Source organism: Epinephelus lanceolatus, chromosome 22 (genome assembly GCF_041903045.1).
Source record: "Epinephelus lanceolatus isolate andai-2023 chromosome 22, ASM4190304v1, whole genome shotgun sequence".
In the NCBI taxonomy this organism is placed as follows: domain Eukaryota; kingdom Metazoa; phylum Chordata; class Actinopteri; order Perciformes; family Serranidae; genus Epinephelus; species Epinephelus lanceolatus.
Window position 1 is genome coordinate 30,147,403 of NC_135755.1, and position 25,561 is coordinate 30,172,963.

Consider the following 25,561-nt stretch of genomic DNA (forward strand, 5'->3'; position numbering starts at 1 on the left):
CCTGTCTGTATCTGACAGTGTCTGGTGCCACGTGACCCCGCTTAACCTCAGTTTCCTAAAATAGCATTCTGCTTATTGTGCACAATGAACAAGCAAGCAGGAACAACAAATTTGGCTCTTTCTTTTTGGTTTGTTTTTATGGAAGAGCCCCGCCACCTGAGGCTAATTGGCTCATACCAGCGTCACTTCCTGGAAGTGGGGTCACAGCACAGTGAGTGAGCGCCCAGTTGGAAATAGGGGTGACTGACCAGGGCTTGTTTTTACCAGACACTGACTGGCAGGCGGACAAAAGAAGTGGAGTAAGGGATCAGGGCCTGTTGCAGTAATTACCAGCACCCCCCGCAACACCAACACAAGCAACCCCCCTCCCTGAGGGCCTGTGGAATCGACAGAAACAATGACTCAGCCATAGAATGGACAGAAATTGATTTTCTGCAAAAAGGTTAAATGAGCGGGCACTTTGTTTTTCACTATAGAGGTTGTTTTTGTTTTGGCCATTGGCTACTTTTGCTATTTTATTTTTTGCGCCTTCCTCTGGAGGCAGGAGTCAATGTGAAAGTTTTTTGATGGACTTACCTTGAAGCCATTTATCCTGCTGTCAGAATAAAGGAAGGCTGTTAAGATTGTGAAGTCAAAGCTTCCATTGATTATATGTCTTTGCACCTGTCATCATCTCAGAGACAGAATGGACGGAAACACTTGTGCCGTTGCCGTGGAAGGTGTCTGTATGTGTAGTTTCTGCAGAACTGGGTGCCGATATTGTCATGCTAGAACATTCTGAAGGAACCAAGTCTGCCATTCCCTTCAATGTTCACACACACACACACACACACACACACACACTCTCGCAGCAGACAACACAACCTCTTGTGATGCATTCCTTTGTGACGTCAAACTCGCTGCCTCTGGGCTACGAGGCACAGCACAGGATGTCTGAGAGAGAAAGAGACAAAGACGGAGACAACAAAGACAGAAAGAGAGAGAATCGTTCATATGTGTAGAAAAAGATACAATTCATATTTGTGTGGTTTAAGAAAAAAGAGACGAGAGAAAGTAGATTTTTCTGTGAAATACACAGTCAAAAGAGATGGGGGGAAAAAAAGGAAAGGAGTGCCGAGCCCAGAAAGTCAGAAAGTGACTGCAAATAGCAGGAGTTGTACTTCCCTATAATAAGTCAAATTCTTTGCTGCTTCTCCTCCCTGCGTTTGATGGCCAGCCTTGCCCTGAGCGATGCCCAGCCTGCCAGCAAAGGGGAAGAGAGGCATGGCTGCCGATCATACCGAGACATGTGATACAGAGTCACACCGCAGCAACCGACATCCTCAGCATTATATTCTATTTTCATAGAAACAAAGCCTTCCGACACTGCGTGGTTGCATAACACTGGCTGGTTACCAAAATGTGTTTACTTATAGGTTATTACATTTTACAGTGTATACTTTTCTCATTTTGGATTTCTGTTTTATGTGTGTGTCACTATGTTTAGAGACTTATTCTTGAATATCAGTCATCCATATGTGATTGATCCATGTTGCAGCTGTCAGGTGTGTCCCTCCCTGTCAGTAAGGGTTAATCAGTTCTGAAAAAAAAAATAAAACATTCACAGTAGATTTAGTGTGTTCCACAGTATTATATTGAAATGGTCAGTCATGACCTGCAACACATTCAAATACATTTTCATGTAATCTATATGTTTGAAGACTATTATGTTTTTAAGCAGATTAAGCATGGTTTTTAAAGGGACAGTTCACCCCAAAATCAAAAATACATATTCTACCTCTTACCTGTAGTTCTGTTTATCAGTCTAGATTGTTTTGGTGTGAGTTGCCAAGTGTTAGAGATATGGCCGTAGGGATGTCTGCCTTCTCTCAAATATAACGGAACTAGATGGCACTCGGCTTGTGGCGCTCAAAGCTAAAAAAAACAACAACAAACATTTGAAATCATGACCCAGTTACTCAAGATTATCCACAGACCGTGTTGTAATCAGTTTCACGCAGGAACTATTTTCTGTCTACCGAACTACACCCGCCAACTGTATCACTGTGTTGAAAGAAGTATGTCTCGACCACTGCTAGCCGACCTAGCACCACTGAGCTAACATTAAAGCTCAGCCAAGAAGGACGTCATTAATGTCTACATCTCAAAACACTAGTCTTTTGTCCATGAGTACACGCACGCTTCCCTCTGTGTGATGATACAGCTTGCAGGTGTAGTTTGGTAGACAGAAAATAATTCCTACATGAAACTGCTCACAACAAGGTCTGTGGATTATCTTGAGTAACTGGATCATGATTTCTGGTGTTTCAAATGTATTTATTTGGTGCTTTAAGCACCACAAGCTGAGTGCCATCTAGTTCCATTATATTGGAGAGAAGGCAGATGTCTCTACGGCCATATCTCCAACACTCAGCAACTCACACCAGAACAATCTACACTGATAAATAGCACTAGAAGTAAGAGAAAAAATATGTATTTTTGAAGTTGGGGTGAACTGTCCCTTTAACCTAGGATCATGTAATGTATGAAATACTTTGTGATTCCTTTTGTTCAAAAGAAATAGAAATAGGAATATTCTTTATCTTGACAGGAGTGAGTTGACTGTTGTTTTTCTCTTGTTTTTACTTTAGCTGGATGCATAAGCAAGTTATTGAGCATTTTGACTTTGACTAGGGGCATCAAAAGCACCAAATGCTGTGTGATGTTAGACCACCTTCCTCCCCACTCAGTAATGATTTGTTTCTGTATCCTTTGTCATTAGTTAACTTTTAGCTACACTTTTAAGCATTACCTCTGTGCTGCCACATTTTACATACAAACAAACAGGCAGTCAGCAGGCTGCTGAGGTGATTTAGGCATCAGAATTGCCAGCCAAGAATTGACAAGCCATTGCTAAATCATGGCACAGTTTAGATGTCTTACAGGTTTCCTCCGGGTGCTCCAGTTTGTCTCACTTTCAGTACGTAAAAACATCTAATAACTGACTCAATTTTAAAAAATATCTTAAACGTCATATTCATTTTGAAGGAAATTGATTTTAGGTCTCTTTTTTCCTTCAAAATCTTCCCAAAGAATGACACACTTATTTATTGATTACATCTCTGACCATGGTGCTAATTATGCAAAGTGGCGCATAGATGCTGCCAACAGCAGTGACTGCTTTATCTATTCATTGGTTTAGGTAACCTATAATCTTGCATGAGCAGTCATATAGCGTCTTCTTGGTTTTGTTGAAATTCCACAGAAATGAGTCACTGAGTGTGATATTTTATAGCGTGAACCAGACACTATTTCACTAACTTGTGGGTATGAAATTACAAGATAAGCAAAATTTTAGGTTTACTACTGCACAATGATTTTAACAAATAAGACAAAAAGAACACTACAGATTAAAAAAATAGTCAAGGGGTTCAATCAAAAATTCAACTGCTGATATAATGTCAGCAAAGATGTATTGCTCAGTATTTCCCACTGTTAGTGTAATTAAATAAAAGACATTTGATTGCCCATCCAAAACGTGCCTGTTCAGAACAGTAACTATGATGGCTCGGCTTGTGCTGTTGCTGCTTGCAGCTTTCTTGGGAATGCTCATCCAAACAACTTCACACTCAACACTGTGCTTCATCATTATGACGTTTAGATATGACAAATTGAATTATGTTACTATTTTTATTCATTGTCCCCCAAAATAAATTACAAAAGCCCGCCATAATACTTAAAAAATATGCAACTCAATGATATACTACTCACTTACTGTGTACTTCTGCTTCAGAAAAAACATTATCAACTACATGCACCTGCCAGAGACACTGGTTACACTGCAGATTCAGATTTTACTCACAAAATATAGTAAGAATATGATGTTTTATTATTTAATAAACTATCCAGCAATATATGAGAATTGAAAGCTCCACCTTATGTAAATATACAGTACAGGCCAAAAGTTTGGACACACCTTCTCATTCAATGCGTTTTCTTTATTTTCATGACTATTTACATTGTAGATTCTCACTGAAGGCATCAAAACTATGAATGAACACGTGGAGTTATGTACTTAACAAAAAAAGGTGAAATAACTGAAAACATGTTTTATATTCTAGTTTCTTCAAAATAGCCACCCTTTGCTCTGATTACTGCTTTGCACACTCTTGGCATTCTCTCCATGAGCTTCAAGAGGTAGTCACCTGAAATGGTTTCCACTTCACAGGTGTGCCTTATCAGGGTTAATTAGTGGAATTTCTTGCTTTATCAATGGGGTTGGGACCATCAGTTGTGTTGTGCAGAAGTCAGGTTAATACACAGCCGACAGCCCTATTGGACAACTGTTAAAATTCATATTATGGCAAGAACCAATCAGCTAACTAAAGAAAAACGAGTGGCCATCAATACTTTAAGAAATGAAGGTCAGTCAGTCCGGAAAATTGCAAAAACTTTAAATGTGTCCCCAAGTGGAGTTGCAAAAACCATCAAGCGCTACAAAGAAACTGGCACACATGAGGACCGACCCAGGAAAGGAAGACCAAGAGTCACCTCTGCTTCTGAGGATAAGTTCATCCGAGTCACCAGCCTCAGAAATCGCAAGTTAACAGCAGCTCAGATCAGAGACCAGATGAATGCCACACAGAGTTCTAGCAGCAGACCCATCTCTAGAACAACTGTTAAGAGGAGACTGCACGAATCAGGCCTTCATGGTCAAATAGCTGCTAGGAAACCACTGCTAAGGAGAGGCAACAAGCAGAAGAGATTTGTTTGGGCCAAGAAACACAAGGAATGGACATTAGACCAGTGGAAATCTGTGCTTTGGTCTGATGAGTCCAAATTTGAGATCTTTGGTTCCAACCGCCGTGTCTTTGTGAGACGCAGAAAAGGTGAACGGATGGATTCCACATGCCTGGTTCCCACTGTGAAGCATGGAGGAGGAGGTGTGATGGTGTGGGGGTGTTTTGCTGGTGACACTGTTGGGGATTTATTCAAAATTGAAGGCACACTGAACCAGCATGGCTACCACAGCATCCTGCAGCGACATGCCATCCCATCCGGTTTGCGTTTAGTTGGACGATCATTTATTTTTCAACAGGACAATGACCCCAAACACACCTCCAGGCTGTGTAAGGGCTATTTGACCAAGAAGGAGAGTGATGGAGTGCTGCGGCAGATGACCTGGCCTCCACAGTCACCGGACCTGAACCCAATCGAGATGGTTTGGGGTGAGCTGGACCGCAGAGTGAAGGCAAAGGGGCCAACAAGTGCTAAACACCTCTGGGAACTCCTTCAAGACTGTTGGAAAACCATTTCAGGTGACTACCTCTTGAAGCTCATCGAGAGAATGCCAAGAGTGTGCAAAGCAGTAATCAGAGCAAAGGGTGGCTATTTTGAAGAAACTAGAATAAAACATGTTTTCAGTTATTTCACCTTTTTTGTTAAGTACATAACTCCACATGTGTTCATTCATAGTTTTGATGCCTTCAGTGAGAATCTACAATGTAAATAGTCATGAAAATAAAGAAAACGCATTGAATGAGAAAGTGTGTCCAAACTTTTGGCCTGTACTGTATGTAAGTACATTGTGCCTTCATTGCCTTTTATTATTTTCCTCCCACCCTCTGCTTCACGCACCCCGGAAAACATGTATTACATTTTTTGATACCTGTATGGTATAGAAAGAAATTGGAAACACTTGACATCATGTAGAGCAAATAAATTATTTAAATGGTATAACTTTGATATAGTAATGTGAGAGCTGACAAACTGGTTAAAATCATAACTTTATTTTTTTGAATTAGACTATTATTAGGACTTAATTCATCAACAACATTATCAAAAATAAATATTTTTGAAATAAGCACCGTTTGTGTTTTATCAATGTCTCACTGATGAGTTATTGATCCAGAAAGTTCAAATCTATGAATATCTTTCAAAGTGTAACGAACGTCCCCTCTTCTCGGTACTGAATGTCTTAGTAGTATGGAGTACTGGATCGTACTGGCCTTCTTTCACCTTTGGTTATAAGTTAGTATGGCAATGAAAACATCAAAGATCTACTCGGGGTTAGTTTTACTTTTAATGTCACATAAAGAACAGGCTTTTAGGTCCAACATATGTGTTCAACAAACATAGATGCTGAAGCATAAACTTCCACAAATAAGCAGACGTAAGCTTAAAGTCTGACAACATCGAGGATGGGCTTTCACAGAGTATACACCACATAACGTATCCTGTAACTCTACAAACAAATGCTCAGTAGTTAGTTGATAATGTGATTATTTGGGAACGCTTGGTTACAACTTAAGCTAGTTAGCAGCGCATGCTAATGAGTGCATCTTAAAGCAAATCTGCACTATTTAATTCATTCCTTATACTTGCACACTGAGATAAAGTACCTGTCAGACTTTCTGTTCATAATGCAATTTACAATGGCAAAGGCGGCAGACTTTAAGGTCCACTGTGCAGGATTTTGAGGGATATATTGGCAGAAATGGAATACACTGTTTATTATTCAATGGTTTTATTATAGGAGCCCTGAATGTTTATAACATCTGGTTCTGCCCCTGTTAGAAATCCTAACAGTACTGGTTTGGACCAAATATTGTTTTGGGGAGGCATTTTAAGATCTGAAACTTCATGGTAATCATGCCAGCTTTTCTGGTGTTTTACTGAAGTTTGAATGAGTTTCAGAAGCATATAAACCTTGTTTCTCAGGCACAATGATAATGCAAATCAGCCAATCCCAGCAGAACTTTAAAAAAAAAAACAAAACTTGCATTTTTGGAAAAATTGCCATACTGTGTGTCTGCAAGAAATAGGTATTTACAGAGTGCTCATTGTCATGGATCTTTTCACACAGTAAAACAATCAACTCAGACAAAACACAACAAACTACACAGCCATTGGTCCATTTAATCAGCCACTTATAGGTTTTGCTCACCTAATTAGTGCCTCTGACATAAATGGGAACTTAGCGCAGCCTTAAACTTCATTTAAATGTGTCATTCTGACACATTTAAATGGGCCTGTTTTGTTTGCTGCTTCATGCTTTGTGTTGCAATAAGCGCATATTACACTGCACAGTACTTCTTTGTTGGAGCTTTTTGTTCTCTGCTCAGGTAATATGATAATCAGTGCTGTATTGCCTGCTGACAAAAGAAACTTTTCACGAAGGGCAAATGAAAAACACCTGTGTTAATTATTTCTTTAGTCTTACATCAAGGTGCTCCCCTCACAATTTCAAAACAGACCTAAAACCTTTAAAATCTAACAAGATAATACACATCTTGGTTTGACTTCACTCAAATAAATATGCAGTATCTCTAAGAATCTCGGTAATATCTCATGCCTGTTACAGCTACTTCTTCTTTTACCATATTTCTTTGCAAAACTGAACTGATCCAATTGCAAAAACAACAAAAAAGAAAAACAAGAAAAAAACAGAAAAAGCTGAAAATGGTCTTATTTAGAAAGCTGCACTACCTGTATGGAATCAGAAAAGTTTTATAATATATAAAAAGGCAATAATTTGTGAACAGATTTAATAAATATTAAAACTCAGACCATTATTGTAAAATTTCAACATTCTTGTTTTCATAATTATTTAAATAGTTTTATAGAAGTCCATTTTTATTTCATATTAGACAGTATTATTTCAAAATTTTAAAATGACATTTGCCTCATTGACATTTTCATTTTACGTCACTTATTATTTATTCATGTATTTAATCGTTTTGTTTTACACTGTAACTTTTCATGACAGAGTGACTTCAACAACTGCAACCAGATTTACATAGTTAGCTCCTGTAAGCTAGAGGTTACGGTTAGCATATTGGTCACCCCTGCATCACTCGTGGCAAGGAGAAAGCTCTTTGTACCGTTACCTGCATAATTTATTATTTCCTAAATCAATACTGTTTGTCATAAAAAAAAGTGTCATGGATCATGTTAGCTGGTTAAGTAATCTGACAAGCTAGCAAACTGACATATCCACTGAGACAGTACTTTGCTAGGGATAACGTCAACCAGCCAGCTAGCGAAGGTTAGCCAGCTAGCTGTAACGTAGCTACACTGCATGAAACTGGCGTTAGTCGTTTTATAAAGTTAGCTGATAAAGTAATTTGCAAACAGCAAACTAGCCAATTTACCAGACCGATCAGCACTGGAGTCTGGATGAATTAGATTATGTTAATCAATCAAGACAGAATTTTGCTATGTTAGCTAGCCAGCTACTCACCAGCATTATCAAGCAAACTAACGTTAGCTAACATTAGCCATCTCAAACCACAATATCTCATCGTTACAGGTTATGATTTTTTTTTTCTTTCAGTTCCAGGGACACTATACGTAAATATGATGCGGAGTACTATATTTGATGGATTAACTGTGTATCTGTTTTTCCAGAAAAATTTTCCCTTAGTCCTTAACACAGAATTCAGTCCACAGGCTGTTCTAGGTAACCCAGGGAATTGTTGCATTACAAACTGTTCACCTGTTGGCAATTAAAAACAAAATATGTATAAAAAGTTACATCTAGTATCTTGAATATTGAACACTTTTGGGTTCCATATTACTGACGTTCCTTCACACTTTAAGCCAAGTAGTTGTTCTAGTGGTGAAAAGCTTTTAGCTTGAAGCACAGCAGAATGAAGTGTTATCACAGCAATTACAGCCCTCATTTTTTAAAACTGGTACTTCCTTTCTTTTTGCCCACATGACCCGCATGTCAAGCCTGTTCACGGTAACAACACAGCTCAGATATCACAGTGTAGCCCTCCTTCCAGTCAAGCATATGTTCTTGGCATGCCAGATAAACAATGCTATGTAGCAAGTCAGTAGAAATGGGCTTATTTGTTTGTCATAGGGTATGTGGAAACGTGTTTTTCATTGTCAGTTTGGACTGTATTGGCATAAATTAATAGAAAGTGGGAAAATGTGGGTACTGGAGCTCAGTCTTACATTAAGAAAAGTGCAGAATTAGTCTTTGCAGTAACGCATTTAATTGTATTTTAATCACTCAACATATTTCACTGTTTAAAACCTTGCTAAGTCTTACCCATCTTTACCTTCCCCCTTGCCTCTCTTCCTCCCTCCAGTCCTTCTGGCTCAGCCCATAGAGAATGAATGTATGGAGGGTTTGACGTTGAAGATCACAGACTTCGGCCTAGCCAGGGAGTGGCACAAGACCACCAAGATGAGCACGGCTGGCACCTATGCCTGGATGGCCCCTGAGGTCATCAAGTCCTCCACCTTCTCCAAGGGCAGCGACGTCTGGAGGTGAGTGCTTGTGTGTGTGTTTGTGTGTGCGCAAAGTCTCTGAAGTCCAGTCCAGGAATTTAATTATATGTGCAGGTGTGCATTTATGGTATTTCTGCACCTTAAAGAAATAGATTTATATTTTGAGAAATATGCTTATTCACTTTCTGGCTTAGAGTTTGATGAGCTCAATATCACGCTAATGTCTGTACGCTAAATATGAAGCTAAGGCTAAGCAAGTAAGTGTGTTCCCCATAATGTCAGACTGTTCCTAAAAGGAACAAAAACAGCTCCTTTTCTAGTGTGTTTGTATGGGGAAAATGTGTCTTGAGTATGTCACATGATACTGCACTACCGAGTGTGGCCACTATGCCAGATCACAGTAGTTTCAAACAGGGCTGGGTATTGGTTTTCGATACCTTTACCTTATTGACTGAAATAAACCAGTGCACAGTAGTGTCAAAACTTTTACAATCAAACAATACGTGCATTTGATCTTTTTTGTACCCAGACCTAGAATAAAATCAGTATATGTATGGTTTTTCTCACAGCCAATCACTGCAAGCTTTTTTCGATATGATGCAACGTGTGATTGGTACACTACTACAGCAGCTACAACCCACATGTCTGAGGTGTGGTGAAGACGAGCGCAGTGTATTTGATAGAGTTGGCAGTTCAATGTGCTGAGACGCCACTAAAATGTTTGAAAGTATGACTCTACTACATGCCTGTGGCATCTGGTGCCATTTTACCCAACTGAATGTTTAAATTCACATGATGGGTATTGAATGAACAAAACGTATCAAGTGAAGTATTCTGTTGGTATCTGTATCAATTTAAAATAACAGTTCAAACGACCATATACACAAAGCTTCCTGTTACAAAGAGATGCTCCTTGTGACGAAATTCTACGAAAATTTCTCAGACATTTTCCAAGAATTTCCCCATAGAATTAAGACTAGATTCTTGTAAAGATGAAAGTAATTCACAAAGCGTCTTAGCCCTTAAGAGAGCTCTTAGGTGAAAAACTGTCAAGAGTAAGGAGGAGGACTTTTAAGAGGCTTAAGAGTTTCCTAAGCAGAAGAGAAAATAGCAGAAAAAAAGAGGAAGAAGAAATTTTCTCCAAACGCTGGATGACAGTGAGTTGATGAAATACTGCAGATTAGATTGTGCAGGGATTATCTTTGAGGTCATTCTCATTTGAGATGTACTCACGTCTTGAACTCAACACAATAACAATATAACAACAGAAATAAAGTGATCTCAAAACTGAGATATTTGGGAACTGGAAAAATGCAGCAGTGACGACTTGGGTCTGTCTCAACCTTCCATCAGCAGTGATCACACTAACAGTTACAACACTTTCAGTCTCACATTTTGATGCAGTTCATTTAATTTCCACTGGGTGTCCACACTTTGTTGGCTTACAAAAGTGCGTGTCTGTGACAACCAATCACTCCTGTTAAAAGAATGCATCATACCTAGCAACAGGGTCAACCACACCTCCTCACTGAGGTAAAAGGTTCTGTCCCTCCCTTGCTCAGAGTTGCTCTGAGAACTTTCCTGAATCACTCCTAAGCTAGGACGTCTTGCTAAAAACTTTTAGGCTGGGTTAAGAGCTGTCTGACCCCAAAGGTCAATTATAGTGGGGTTGCATGATATATTTATCCATAGTCAGTGTATTACCTACAGTACATGGCAAACTGGGGGGCAACATGCCCCCAGTTTGGAGAAGCAGGCTGGAGTCTGACACAGAAGCTAAGCTACTGCTCAGTAACAAAATGTATTTTAGCCACTTAAAAAAATTACTGTCATTTTAAATGTACACTATATTTAGAATATTTTCACTGCTTTACCTTACTTTCAGACATTGATATATGACGGAGAAACTGAGCAGTTATGTAGCTCTCTTCAGAGCCAGACTCCATTGAATAAAATAGTGATTTAATGTCACCAAACAATGGAGCTGCTTATCTACGGCTAGCTCAAGTAGTTGCCATGTTTGTGTTATTGCGTGACTTTGGTGTTGAAAAGGGTTAGTTTGGATTCACCTAAGTCACACAATAGCCCCTTTTCCACTGCAGGAACGTTTCTCATTTTTTTCTCATTGATTTTGAAAAACCTCTGTGCGTTTCCACCGAAATTACCCGGGTAAAAAACTTTCCCTCAACCCCAAATTTTCCCTGAAAAAGTACCTAGTAGGGGGGTAGGACTTTTCAGATTACCCGGAATTATTGAGGGGTGGGGCAGTGTGCTGAAGAATGCTGATTGATGGACTCACACTTGCAGTGTTCCGCACTTCCTGGCACAGGCAGCCACTGCAAACTTTATTTCATTTCTACACGCTCCACTTTGTTTGTTTCGATTTAGGATGGGTACCGACATCCGGTACTAAATTAGCCGGGGGCTAAATTATCAAAGACCGCAGTATTGATAAGCGCTGACAATATCTGTTCTCCTCTGCTCTCTGTGCCGGCGCTGAGCTCCTCCACACACACACATCCACACACACACATCCACAGATACACCAACGCAACATGGTAACCGGTGAACAGCTGAGCATTCCCGGTGGAAATGAAGTGAAGGTAACTCGAAAATGACTTGAGCTGACGGCAGCTGAACATCATTACTGTAAGTGCAATTAAACCTTAGTGAGTAAGAAGCCAATACTTTATCAATACATGTGTTCAGCAAGCATGAACATGTAAACATGTAGACAGCGATATTCAATATGCTCTGTCCAGTCTCTCATCCACCGACACTAACGTTATGTCTTACACAAGGACAGCACGCTAGTTCAGCTGATAGTGAATTGTTACTAATAAGCTGAAATGAAGCTGTCTGTATGTAGACTAACTTAGTTTGACACTTATCTTAAAATACCTTTGAACTGAGCTGCTGGCTGAGACAAACAGCCCCAACTCTCTACCAGCATGTAAACAGCCAAGCTGGCAGAGCCAAATACAGGGCACGCGCCGAATCATCGATGTCATCACGCTAATATGGATACATTTTCCGGAACTTTGAGGTGCGGTGGAAATGCCAACCACACAGATTACCAGGAATTCGTTCCTGGAAAGACAAGTTCCTGGAAATGTTGGTGGAAAAGGAGCTATTGAGCTTTTTAGCTTTTAGGGGGGAGAGAGAGAGGGAGTGACATGCAGCAAAGGGCCACAGGCTGGAGTCGAACCCGGGCTGCTGCGGCAACAGCCTTGTACATGGGGCGCCTGTACACTGACAATGGATAAGTTCCACATGTAACCCCACTTCAAAAAATCCGAACTATCCCTTCAAGGGTACTGGTATTGGTTCTGGAATTAGAATTTTTGGAACAATACCCAGCCCTACTTTGAGCCCATAGAATGAGCCATTATTTTGCATTATGATATACTTCACCTGATTTTATAATTATAAAAAAACACAAGATGGCCCACAGTCAGTTTTAGGCAACTATTTAGGTCCAGGCCTGAAGCCTTCATATATAATAGGGTCATCAAGCTGAGCTGAAGTAGCTTGGACACTAGATGGTAGTTAGGTCAATAGAAACAATCATGTTCCAATAACATACTGCAGACTCCAAATTGTGTATGACCTTGGAATACAGAATGAAAAGCATTGTTACGATTAGAGAAATTGTTTCTTTCTTTATAATCAGAGATGCAATGACTCAAATTGTAGTATTATTAAAAATACGCAGCCTTATTAGAGATCAGTATGGTGTGGTGTTTATATGGGGCCAGAGGGGAAAGGGTGAAAGTGCAGAGAAGTGATGGTGGGAGACGGAGTGATGACGCGAAGGAGGCACAGAGTGATGGATTGCGGCAAGACCGCCGCAGCCATGTGACGGCGTCTCTTCAAAGAGCTGCTCTGTGCTTTGTTGTGGGACATCTGTACTGCACACTGTCCCATTGTCTCCAGTATAGACAGAGAAGGAGGCCACACACCAGACCTAACCACAGCCCTTTATCTGGGAATAGCTCTGTGTGTGTGTGTGTGTGTGTGCGCGCACATATCTGTGTGTGTTTGGCCACATCTACACAGGAACAGAAGAGTCCCCTTGATTATGGTTTGTGGTTTTGTAATAATGACTTAAACAACTGTGTGATTTGTTGAGAGGGGATTCATGATGGCTTTAAAGTGCTGTATATGAATTTGCATTTGGAATGAAGCAGACAGGGCTGATTTTGCTCCGCAGTAGGGAAAAGATAAATAATTTATTAAAGCAATAATACACATTTATGGCTTTGCTGCACTGTGGTTATAGCAGTTACTCTCATATGCTATGGTTTAATTTTAATCCAGTGGATTTGGACCATTTAATCCATTCTTAAATGGTTCTTTGCAGCCCCACACAGAGCCTATGTGAAACCAATTGAGCATGCTGTTACAGAGAACCTTTTTGAAAGCGTCCTTGAGAACATCAAACAGGATCCTGCTTTGGTGCAAGCTACTTAAGGAATTTTCTGGTACTTTAAAGAACCCTATTTAATAAGAGTGTACAGGGTTTTTTTTTTTTGCCACTACCCTAATGGGTTCAGTGTCATCTCACTATCTCACACACATCCTCTCAGTTTTCATCTCCCCATTTATCAACAACAAACCCACGCAAGCTCATTTTCACAGCAATCACAGCACAATCTGGAAAACAGCAAAATGAGCAAGTAGCAGGCGGGCAGACAGGCAGCCCTGCTCTGAAAATGAACGGTAATCTTTGTTCTACTATTCTTTCTCATCTGTCCACGGCCGCTCGTCTCCAAAGCCGCCACGCGAAGACGACGACTGCCTCAGGGAGCAGCGAGCAGCGTTTCTGCACAGTCACAGTGTGTGGAAGTTGTAATTAAAGAACTAAATAAAAAAAGGCTGCGGCCTGCGCTCTCCACTTAGCGAGCCTCCACAGTGCGTTCAGTCAGGTCCGGGCGAGGACTAATTGACAGTGTGGGAGATCCAAGTCCTGCGCCACGCTTCATCTTCTTAGGACACAGAGCTGCTCCCATTGTGTGGGCTCAAAAGTCCTGTGTGTGTCTGTGTGTGTGTTTGTTTGTGTATTTGTGTTTGTACAAGTTTTGCATGCATGAGTTCACATTGCTTTGCAAGCACATGGTTCACCAAGCAAAAATATTCCACTGCACAAATGTGTCTTAGTTCTGTATTGTCAGTGCTATGATAATGAATGTGTAAGGTATAATTTCAGCTCACAACTAAATGAGCATTTGTCTTTTTAAAAGCACCATCAAATACATATGTAAATAGTCTGGAAGCAGGGGGGGGGGTCATGTTGGAAATATCTCATATTGGTATCAAAGCTGCAAATGTGTTGAGGCATGAGACCAGTGCTGGACCTAGCACATTTGGCTCCCAAAGCAAACCCCTTATCTTTTATATTTGTTGTATTTATTACTAAGAAGAACAAGCGCTAATGAGAAATCAACACAATAAACAACTTACCTAACAATAATAATAAAAAATAACAATTCAAAAAAAATTTTTTATTTTTTTTTTGTGCAAATTTTGTTGTCTTCTTTTGTCTTTTCTGTTTACTGTGCTCTGGATGGCTTTTGCTTTTTCAAGGGGGGGTAGGGCAATTGCGGCGCCCCCTCTGGGTACAAAAATATTGTATCAGATTTTGAACTTTTAATGTTTTGGCAAAAAAACAAAACAAACAAAACCCCACATTTTTTGACCGTATTATATTTAGATAATTACATTTCTAGCAGTGTTTTCCTTCGTCAAACATAAATGTTAGCGGTCACTGCTAACACTGTTAGCATGAAGGTCACAGTAGCATAATAGCGAGAAAAAAAGAATACTTTGCCAGGTGGCTGGGCTTTTACCTGTGTTCGCAGGTGACTTGACAAGCTTGTTGTACACTTGTGATTTACCAGATTTCTTTGGTATATGTGGCACTCGAGTCTTTGGGGTCAAGTTCACAAATTTTGAAACTACATCAGAAGTTTAACTTTTTCGATGTCTTGCTAGCATATCTATAAGCCTGTCACATGTGGACAAACAGTCATAGTTTCAGTAGTGCTCGAATGCTAGTGACTGACATTAGATGGGAGCGAGTCAGAGTCACTAAACTATGACCAAGTGTCCTTGACTGAAAATAACACATGATAATTCATGCTGATGCGTAATGAATAATGTTGGATTACTTTTACTATTACTGTTACCAAGGCAACGATCAAAGCTTGTATTATCTCATACTCCGACAAACAAAATCTTTTGCCATCACAATAATGTGAAAGATGCAATAATCATATAAATATTCTTCACATGGTGACTTCAAAATAATTTTCAAACCTTTATTTAGTACCTACTGAATTGCTTCAAAGTAAAAGCCATCATCAGTACTATTTGCTGGAAGATTTGTACTGTGAAGTAGCTGCTGGTCGCATTGAGGTAGCATTAACGGATATGAAAGCAGTCTAGAAAGTAAAACAGTTGTGAAAGTAAAGGTCTTGTAAAGTATATTAATGCTGCAGTGGTCTGATTCATTGATGTATACCAATATACCAGAAATGATGATAGTGTCACACTGTATGTTTTCCAAATAGCTGCATGAAGTGTGTTCCAGGATATATCCTGTGTCTAATTTTGGTCTGAGCGTTCTGTCTCATGGCTTGTTGACTGTGTTTTTTTCCCTTCCAGCTATGGTGTTCTGCTGTGGGAGCTGCTAACAGGAGAGGCACCCTACAAAGGGATTGATGGACTTGCAGTCGCCTACGGAGTCGCTGTGAACAAGCTCACCTTGCCCATCCCCTCCACGTGCCCCGAGCCCTTCGCTCAGCTCATGTCAGGTGGGACACGTGTTTAGAAATGTAACCGAATGCACTCATTGCACAGTTTAGGCAATGACTTTCAGTTCAGTGGTGTGAGAGTACTCTTGCGTGAGATCAAATTGGTGTCCCCGGCACGCTCTCTTTCCATTTCCCCAAAGCTGGGTTGAAATTGAGAAAACAAATTCCTGTATGTTGCTAATAACGTTGCCGTTGAGAGGAAGTGCTTTGTGCTGGAGCCACCTTGTGCAACGTGTTTGTACTCATTTATGTTCTCCCTTTGGTTCAGTTTCAAGCTAAGAAGAAATGTCACCTGGGTGCTTGCTAACATGCTACCAGCCTGTTATCTGCTTCTGCCAAAAAGTAGACATAGACGGTTTACATTATTTCCACTTAGCCTCCTCTCTTGATGTCTGCTTGTCTTCTCCAGTTGTATTTTTAAAAAAAGAGATCAGTGCACAAAACCACCAATAGCCACCTCAGAGGATTAATTAATTATCGGATTGGTTTTTGATCTGCTTGTAATGCCCAAAGTGTTGCAGCAAATTATGCAACCCCCCCACAGCAAGTTAATTAAGCATAACACTTTGAATAAGTGATCAGCTTGACTCTAGATTATGCTCACACAAGTGCCTGAAATATGGGTAAATAAAAATTAGAGGCATCGCAGGATCCTCATTGGACATGAAGTGTAATGAGTGCAGAAACATCCGTTTTAGGAAGTCATTTGACCCAGTTTTAAGTCTTAAAATTCTAATGAACACCTTTTAATAGGGTGATAAAATTAGCCTTTTTCCTATGCAGTGCGGTATGTCTAAGGATTTCAGTGAATCAGTGAGGTACTTCCTTCTTTCAGGTCCGTTGATTCAAGAAAAACACTAAAGAAGTGAAACTGCTGGAAACAAGTGAATTTGGCGACTTTATTGTCAAATTTTTCCACTCATTTTAAGGAAACGGCTCAGTAACAGACCAAACAACCCTTTCTTTTTGTCAGCACCATCCACTTTAAAATGTATTTTGCTCTGCTTGGGTCCACTACTTCCTCATTGCTATGATCTTTGCATCAGTTTGAAGACAGCCATGCATTCATGAGAGTGCAGTCATAGTAGATATAACTCTGTATCTGCAAGTGCTGCTGATGTCTGACTGTGTCTGACTGTGTGTGTGTGTGTGTGTGTGTGTGTGTGACAGAGTGCTGGGACCAGGACCCCCACCGTCGACCCAATTTCAGCTCCATCCTGGCCCAGCTGACGGCCTTGGAGCAGCAGGTGAAGGAAGAGATGCCGCAGGACTCCTTCCACTCCCTGCAGGAGAACTGGAAAGTGGAGATCCAAGACATGTTCGATGAACTGCGGGCTAAAGAGAAAGTAAGAGAGGCATTCAGTGCATTATTCAGTAAAGTAAACATGTGTGTATCTCTTTTTATTCAAACATCTATTCCTTTGTCCATCCAGGGTTCAGATTTTTTGTTCCTTTATTTTTAATTTTGTGTGTTTTGGACAAATTGTAACCCCCATATAACTTATATTTTACATCATGATTATGCTGATTTTATCCATCTGAGCAAAGCATTTGCTAATAGATTTATGCATCCATTCAATTCAAACAAAACAATTGAAAGATTGAAGATAGTATTTTGATTTTGATTTTGATTTTGATTAAAAGATACATCAGATAAATAATTGATAATGTATAGATAGCTAAGATATTGTAATAAATATAAGTAGCAGCTATTCTTGCTCTTTCACCTTTATTTTATTGATACAGATGTGACAAAGAAGAAAAGACAGGTTATCTTAGAAACCGTTAATTTCACTTTGGACTCTGGTGTCATGTGGGCCATTCAGAATTTAATTAACTGTAAGATACAACCTTTTCAGGTGTGTCACCCCTTGAGACCAAACATTAATCTGTGGAACATCACATAAAATGTCAGATGGTTAACTTGCAGGTCATCCTGCAGTTAATGCTCATGAAAGGTTTCACCGCCACCATAGACTGTATGAAATAATGGACGTCCCCACCATGTCATCACCAATGGTTTGTGAACTCCTGTTTTAAAGCTTCAAATTGAGTATTTTGGCTGTTACCATTGTTTTTTTTTTTTGGAGCCAGAAAAGACAATATTTGGATGAGAGGGTGGAGCTAACCCTAATGCTAGCTGCTAGCTTGGTTAGCACAGTACAGCTGTGGTTAACTATGATAATACTAATGCTAATTTTCACTAGCTAAAGCCAGGCTTGAAACCATTTCATAAAAAATGTACTTACCAGAAAAAAGAATATCCTCTCCTGACACTTATTTTTATATGAACAAGCTCTATGTTAAACGTTTTTTATGCACTTGGGCACATTATAAAAAACTGAATTTCCCCTCGGGGATTGATAAAGTATTTAAAATGAAATTAAAAAATGATTGAGCTGACTACAAAGTACAAACAAATTCCCAGTGGTAATCAGTTCATTTCCATTGTGAATAAATTGAGTATCCCTGCCTTAGTGGGTCTTTTAGTACACCCAAACACTGAATAAGACATTTTTAGGCAAACAGAGTTAAGTTTAAGTTTATTTACTTTATTAATCCCCCTGAGGGGAAATTCAATGTTTTCACTCTTGCTTGTCAATTACACACAGGTCTGAAAGACACACAAATGCACAAACAGGACCTATACATGCACAAATTGGAGAGATGTCAGAGTGAGGGGGCTGCCCTTGGTGAGGCGCCCCGTGCGGTTGGGGGTTCGGTGCCTTGCTCAAGGGCACCCTGGCAGTGCCCAGGAGGTGAACTGGCACCTCTCCAGCCACCACGCTCCATATTTTGGTCCGGACGGGGACTTGAACAGGCGACCCTCCGGTTCCCAACCCAAGTCCCTATGGACTGACAAAACATTCAAAACATTACTATTTACTTTCTTGAACTGAAAACACAAAACAAAGTTCCGGAAAATGTATCCGTATTAGCGTGATGACATCGATGATTCGGCGCATGCCCTGTATTTGGCTCTGCCAGCTTGGTTGGTTACATGCTGGTAGAGAGTTGGGGCTGTTTGTCTCAGCCAGCAGCTCAGTTTAAAAGTATTTTAAGATAAGTGTCAAACTAAGTTAGTCTACATACAGACAGCTTCATTTCAGCTTATTAGTAACAATTCACTATCAGCTGAACTAGCGTGCTGTCCTTGTGTAAGACATAACGTTAGTGTCGGTGGATGAGAGACTGTGGACGGAGCATATTGAATATCGCTGTCTACATGTTTACATGTTCATGCTCGCTGAACACATGTATTGATGAAGTATTGGTTTCTTACCCACTAAGGTTTAATTGCACTTAGAGTAATGAGTGCAGCTGCCGTCAGCTCGAGTCATTTTTTCGAGTTATCTTCACTTCATTTCCACCGTGACCGCTCGGCTGTTCACTGGTTACCATGTCGCGTTGGTGCATGTGTGGATGTGTGTGTATGTGGAGGAGTTCAGCGCTGGCACAGAGAGCAGAGGAGAACCGATACAGTTAGCTCTTATCAATACTACGGTCTTTGATGATTTAGGGTGTCGGTACCCATCCTAAATCGAAACAAACAAAGTGGAGTGTGTAGAAATGAAATAAAGTTTGCAGACACACTGACACGTGTGTGTTCCACCGATCAGTGTTCTTCAGCACACAGTCCGACCCCTCAAGAATTCCGGGGAATCTGAAGAGTCCTACCCCCCTACTAGGTACTTTTTTCAGGGAAAGTTTGGGGGTAAATGATAAAAGTTCCAGCGGTGGAAAAGGGGCTATTGTTACATTACCAAACCAACAGGCAGCAACTTGTCAACAGATGGCACCCACCTGTCACTCAAAGTGGCCACGCTCTTATTATGTGTAACTTCAAGCCTTAATAAAATGTAAATGGCTGAGTTATATAAAAATTCACCCCCATATACTTGTCATGAATGTTAAAATTAGCTTATGAGACCAAAATCGTTTTTGTACCAGGCTGTAAACATATATATTTCTGCTGTAAAGTTAGGTATTTTAACATGGAGGTCTATGTGGATTGACTCTCTCTTGGAGCCAGCCTCAAGTGGCCATTCAAGGAACTGCAGGTTTTGGCACTTCTGTGTTGGCTTCATTTTCGCTTGATTGCAACCAACCTCCAGCAGCTCATTTCACACTGTATACCTCCATCACGCATGATTGGGACCTCCTCGTATTAAACACCTCCTCATCTCTTTCATGCACTTGTCCTTTTTCGTCCCACAGGAGCTGCGATGCCGTGAGGAGGAGCTGAAGCGAGCGGCCCTGGAACAGAAGTCCCACGAAGAGTTCCTGCGGCAACGCGAGCAGCAACTGGCTCAGTGGGAGCAGGACGTGTTTGAGCGCGAGCTCAGCCTCCTCATCCTCCACCTGAACCAGAACCAGGAGAAACCCAACGTCAAGAAGAGGAAGGGCACCTTCAAGAAGCACAAGCTCAAGTGCAAGAACGGCGAGAAAATCAGCATGCCTCAAGGTGTGTGTTTGTTTGAACTGTTTTTGAGTTGCTCTGTCACAAATCAGCTACTAGTCGGATTGTGTCAGCCAATGGTCTTGACGAGAAATTCCATTTCAAGGGCCATTACTGGCTCAGTCTCAAGAAGCAAGAAAAACAACAACAGGCAAAAAAAAAATACAAGAGAGCAGAGAAGGGGAAGTGAGGGAGAGAGTTTTGTGGTGCAACTGTAATTTTGTAGCTCGGCTGTGCTGAAGGTTCCTATCACGACTGGACTCGTGTAGGTTTGAAGGTTGATATTTAGAAAAGGAGGCTGCAAATAGAGGCCATTTTCTGCTGTCTTTCAATATACCTGAAATTGTTTACTTGTATTTCAATCACAAAAATGTCAAACTCTTCAAAATGCCCCCTCAAACAACATTCAGACCACAGTAAGACACAAACCGACTACAGCTTTGGTCCTGTGAAAGGTGAATCACAGGCCTGATATTCACACTGACCAACACACTCCATTTCTGCTCCCTTTTGTCCTCTAATACTTAACTGACTGCTGTTCCTTATGCATCCTCCACTATCACAAAGTCACACAGCCCACTGCAGTTCACATCCAGTGTGTTTCGATGCGTGTGTGAGTGTATTTTAGGCTGAGCAAGCATGCGTAAATACACTGTGTGTGTTTGTGTGTGTGTGTATGTGAGTGTGTGTGTTGTGGTTAGGCCTTTCCCAGCAGCAGCAGGGCGGTGATGTGGTGGTGGTGGGGGGGTTGATGAGAGGGGAGAGTGAGCCAACCACGCCTTGTTACTTCCTGTCTATGGATACACTGCTGGCTGGCCTCTCTTCACTCTCTCGCTCTCACTCCATGCCTCTCTCTCGCTCTCTCCCTCCCTTTTTCTTTTTAGGTATCCCTTCCTCACCCTTTTCTCTCTCCCCTCTAGCTCCCTCGTCTGTGTTTTTATTCTCCTCCTAACCATACCTGTCTGACTCCCTTTCTTTTTCCTTCCTCTTTCCACCAATATTATTATTATCCTTTTTCTATATCCTGTGTTGCTCTTGCACTTGGCACCCTGTGGAATAACTTATATGTTATGCTTTATCCCGTAGATATAAATAAGAACATGCTTAGGATGTTCTTATGCAGGATTTAGGATTTAAAGGCGGTATTTGTCACATACACAAACAATATGTGCAGTGAAATGCAGTGTGGCATACTCTTAAGGCTGTGCTAAAAGACTATTAGGGGCTTTGCAGTTGCATCACAAATTTGGCTCCGTCATGGTTGTATAGTGGCTAAATATACAGAGAAACAAATGGGCTGGTAATGGAGAGATAGCTGAGCATAATTGCTGTGGTGTGGCTGTCATTTCAGTTACACTTTAAGTGAAAGTGAATATTATTGTAAAGGAAATGTCTTTTAATATTCAGCCCTAGTTTCTACTTATAAACACTATAAACATAGCCTGAGTCTAATCAGTTAACCTTAGGGACTGTTATTTACATATGAGAGGGGAAGGGGTGGTGCAAAAGGGGGAAGCATGTCAACTTTTTTTTTTAACACTGAGGAGGACTTGTGTTTTTTATTTTGGCTTAGGGGAGGGGCATACAATTTGAAATGGCTGTATTTTGTATTTATTTAACCATCTGGATAGCATCTTTAAAATTGGCCAAGATTACACCATTTATCATAGCCAGAAACTGTAAAAACTGAAACTGTCGTTGGGTTTTCAAATTTATGACAGTCCTTGAACACATTATGTGGGTTGAACGCTTCTGTAACATCTAAGCTTAAAATATTGATATTTCATCAAATTTACTTAATTCTACATGTCTCGTTTAAATTTGTTTAAAAAATATACAGTGTGCACTAACTAAGCAGCTTGCATGACAAGACTGGAAAAAACGAGGTTTTTGTCAACTCCAGGATTTTGTCTTCAACTTTTAACTTTCAAACATCAAAGGGTATGTTTTTAAAATCAAACAAGTAATTTATGGTGGAGGAAGGGGTCATGCCTTTTCCCAAAGTAACTCAAGAAGGCCTAATGAAAAAATATTTGTAGCTCTAGGAGCATAAAAACTACAATAAAAAAATAAAAAAATAGAATTTACACACCAGCCACCCCCCTCCTATGATAAATAATGAAAAGTCCCTTAACAAAGTATTAGCTTCTTTTGCTAAATAGCAAGCATCAGCCAATGCTAGTAGCGAGTGCTCTGAGTAGATTAGCAAATTACACTTGCTTATAACCTTAATTGATTAAGTCACACCCGTGAGTCACTTAATTTCTTTCCTTGAATTTATAATGTATTCAGCTGATTGATAAAGTCATGACTTCAGACTACATAATTATGTCATTACCTCAAATTAATAGCGATATCTCCTTCACTCCATTTGTCAGTGCCCTCTTACAATCTCCCTGTAGACCTCTGCATTTAATAATACTTTAGGTTTCTGCAATTTAAAACGACGTATCCTTCAAATGTGAATCCATGAGAAAATGAAGAACTAATTTAGTAATTTGAGGGCACAAACCATTAATTAAAAGAAAAGAAATTAAAAAAGCTAAGGGTAGAAATTACAGATTGAGGGAAGGAAATTGATGTACCCAGAGCATGTTCATTTGAGGGAACTGTTAATAATTTGAGGGCATGAATTACTAACCTAATGAATAATTTATTAGATTAAACGTCCCTTCTGATACCTACCAGGCTGTGTAGCTCAATATTAACAGTGTTGCTTTCTGCTCTTAGCTGCATGTAAGTAGCCTACTAACTTGCTACTGCTACTCTATGCTAGTCATTACTGCTAGTAGCTAAATCTTCAGAAAATCATTCCTCAGATTAAATTACCAATTTACAAATTCCTAAATTTAGGGAATTATTTATGAAACCTTTACCCCTCCCGACACTTCCTGGTATGTTAACTTTGTTATTAGCACTGTTAGGTATTAGCCAGTAGTAGCAATAGCATGTCACAGCTAGCTAGTAGTTACTGCTAGTAGCTGAATCTTTAGAAAATTATTCCTCAAATTATTACATGAGAAAATCTTATAAATTGTCATATCTGAGCTGAAATAACTAATTTTTGGTAATTATTTATTAATGATATAGCCCTCCGGACACTTCCTAGTCTGTGTACCTTGTTATTAGTGTTAACTTAGCTAATAGCAAGTGGCAGTAGCATGCTATTAGTCACAGCTAGCTAGTAGTTACTGCTAGTAGCTGAACCTTTAGAAAACCATTCCTCAAATTATTAGATGAGGTAATTTAATTATGTGTAATTTCTGAGAAGAAATGACTAATTTTTGGTAGTTATTTTTAATTATTTTACCCTCCTGACACTTCCTGGGCTGCGTACCTTGTTATTAGTGTTAGCTAATAGCAACTAGCAGTAGCATGCTGTTAGTCACAGCTAGCTCATAGTTACTGTCATTGAATATGAAGTGGCCAGTTCCCACCAAAACACAGCAAAGAGTTAGCCGTGTAAATAGGGTTGTAACAGTATGAGATTTTCAGGGTATAATAACCGTCTCAGAAAATATTGCAGTGTCACAGTATCACAGTATTACAGAATTATTAGTATTATTATTATTAGCCATCAGAATGACCCTTAGAAGAATGAAAACAGAAGTTTCTTTTAGTTAAACAAATGTTTTATTACTGTTATTCACACTTGAAACCATTTTTTAATGAAAATATGTGTAACCATTCATTTTCAAATCATAGTATTCTTTGAACAGGTATATCCCTGCAACCATACATGTAACAAAAGGCTACTGAAATCTGATGTTTAATGTAAGGAAACTTTTGTTTTGTTTAAACTTTTGTTACCAATCTGATAACATGTACTTGATTTCCACTGCCATGAATGTCAGCACAGACTGTTTTAGAAAAATAAGGAAGCTACAAACAACTGACAACTCTTGAATGTATGAATGTGAAGTAGAGCGAGGAAACCCAAACTTAATGTGTGTATTCTGGTTGGTGCCTCCATCACACATCCAGGTGGTCTAACATCTGTGGTATATGTTTGTGTGTTGCAGATTTCATCCATAAGATTACGGTGCAGGCATCCCCGGGCCTGGAGAAGAGGCGGAACTCTCCTGATTTGGGGTCAGGCTCCTCGCCCTCCTTTGGCCCACGTTTCCGTGCAATCCAACGTGAGTGCAGTCATTTTTCCCTTGGATAAACACACGCACAGGTGCACATGTGTGCTAGCAGAGACATTTAGGAAACAAAGAATGTCTTGCCTTCTTGCGTGCACGCACAGACTCTGTTGCAACATTACTTCTCTCAGTTTCCAAATTCTCTCCTTTCATGTGCTCTCAACCACCCACTCGTCTTTTTTGTCTTCCCATGTTTCCCTGTGGGCCCCCTCTTTCTCTCTCTCTCTCTCTCTCTCTTCCCCTCCCTGCTTTACTGCTCTCTCTCTCTCTCTCTCTCTCTCTCTCTCACACACACACCCTTTTCCCTTTTCAACAGTCTGTTCCAGTCCAAATATTATCTGACTTCCTCTCAGCGGCTCAGCACTTCTCAGCAGCTTTTTTCCACTGCAGCCCCTGCTCTGCTCCACCGGCCTGCAGTTTCCTCATTGCTGCAGCGGGGGGAGCCATTGAGCTGCATTTTCCAGGCAGAAAGTATCCACGGTTTTATATGCATGTAGTGGCTACAGTGCGGTTTAGTGAATTAAAAATAAGCAAGGAGGAATTCATTGCTCCAGGAGAAGGGGTTGAGAAGGGTTGCAGCAGCGGCAGAGATTTACAATACTCTTCTGCTTGTCAGGCTCCTAGACAAACGCCCCGAGATCATTTCCCTTCGGAGGGAAATTGTAGCCAGTAGGTCACAGGGCGTCTTAACAAAACCCAAAAGGAAATTTGTGGTGTAGCAACAAGCAATGAAAGGGATTTTTTTTCTTTAAACAATTACCACTGGGGGTTGACATAAAAGCACAAATCGCAGTGAAACATTTATCTGTAAAAGTGGTTAGTAAATCTAAAACATCTGCCAGCTTCATTTATTATCAAATAGAGGGCTGGTTTTCTTTACTTCCTAATGACTTTCCTTAATAGCTATCACTAAGCCATGA

The 25,561-nt window shown here is 40.2% G+C and overlaps 1 protein-coding gene across 1 annotated transcript in view; it reads left to right on the top strand.

Moving 5' to 3' along the window:
- LOC117245793 (mitogen-activated protein kinase kinase kinase 11) overlaps nucleotides 1–25,561 on the top strand; it is a 55,025-nt gene that overhangs the window by 20,845 nt on the left and 8,619 nt on the right. The window contains exons 2-6 of the mRNA XM_033609324.2: nucleotides 9,081–9,261; nucleotides 15,889–16,037; nucleotides 17,208–17,383; nucleotides 20,256–20,502; nucleotides 24,519–24,635. Coding sequence (XP_033465215.1) covers nucleotides 9,081–9,261; nucleotides 15,889–16,037; nucleotides 17,208–17,383; nucleotides 20,256–20,502; nucleotides 24,519–24,635 — 870 coding nt within the window. The remainder of the gene's footprint in view (nucleotides 1–9,080; nucleotides 9,262–15,888; nucleotides 16,038–17,207; nucleotides 17,384–20,255; nucleotides 20,503–24,518; nucleotides 24,636–25,561) is intronic.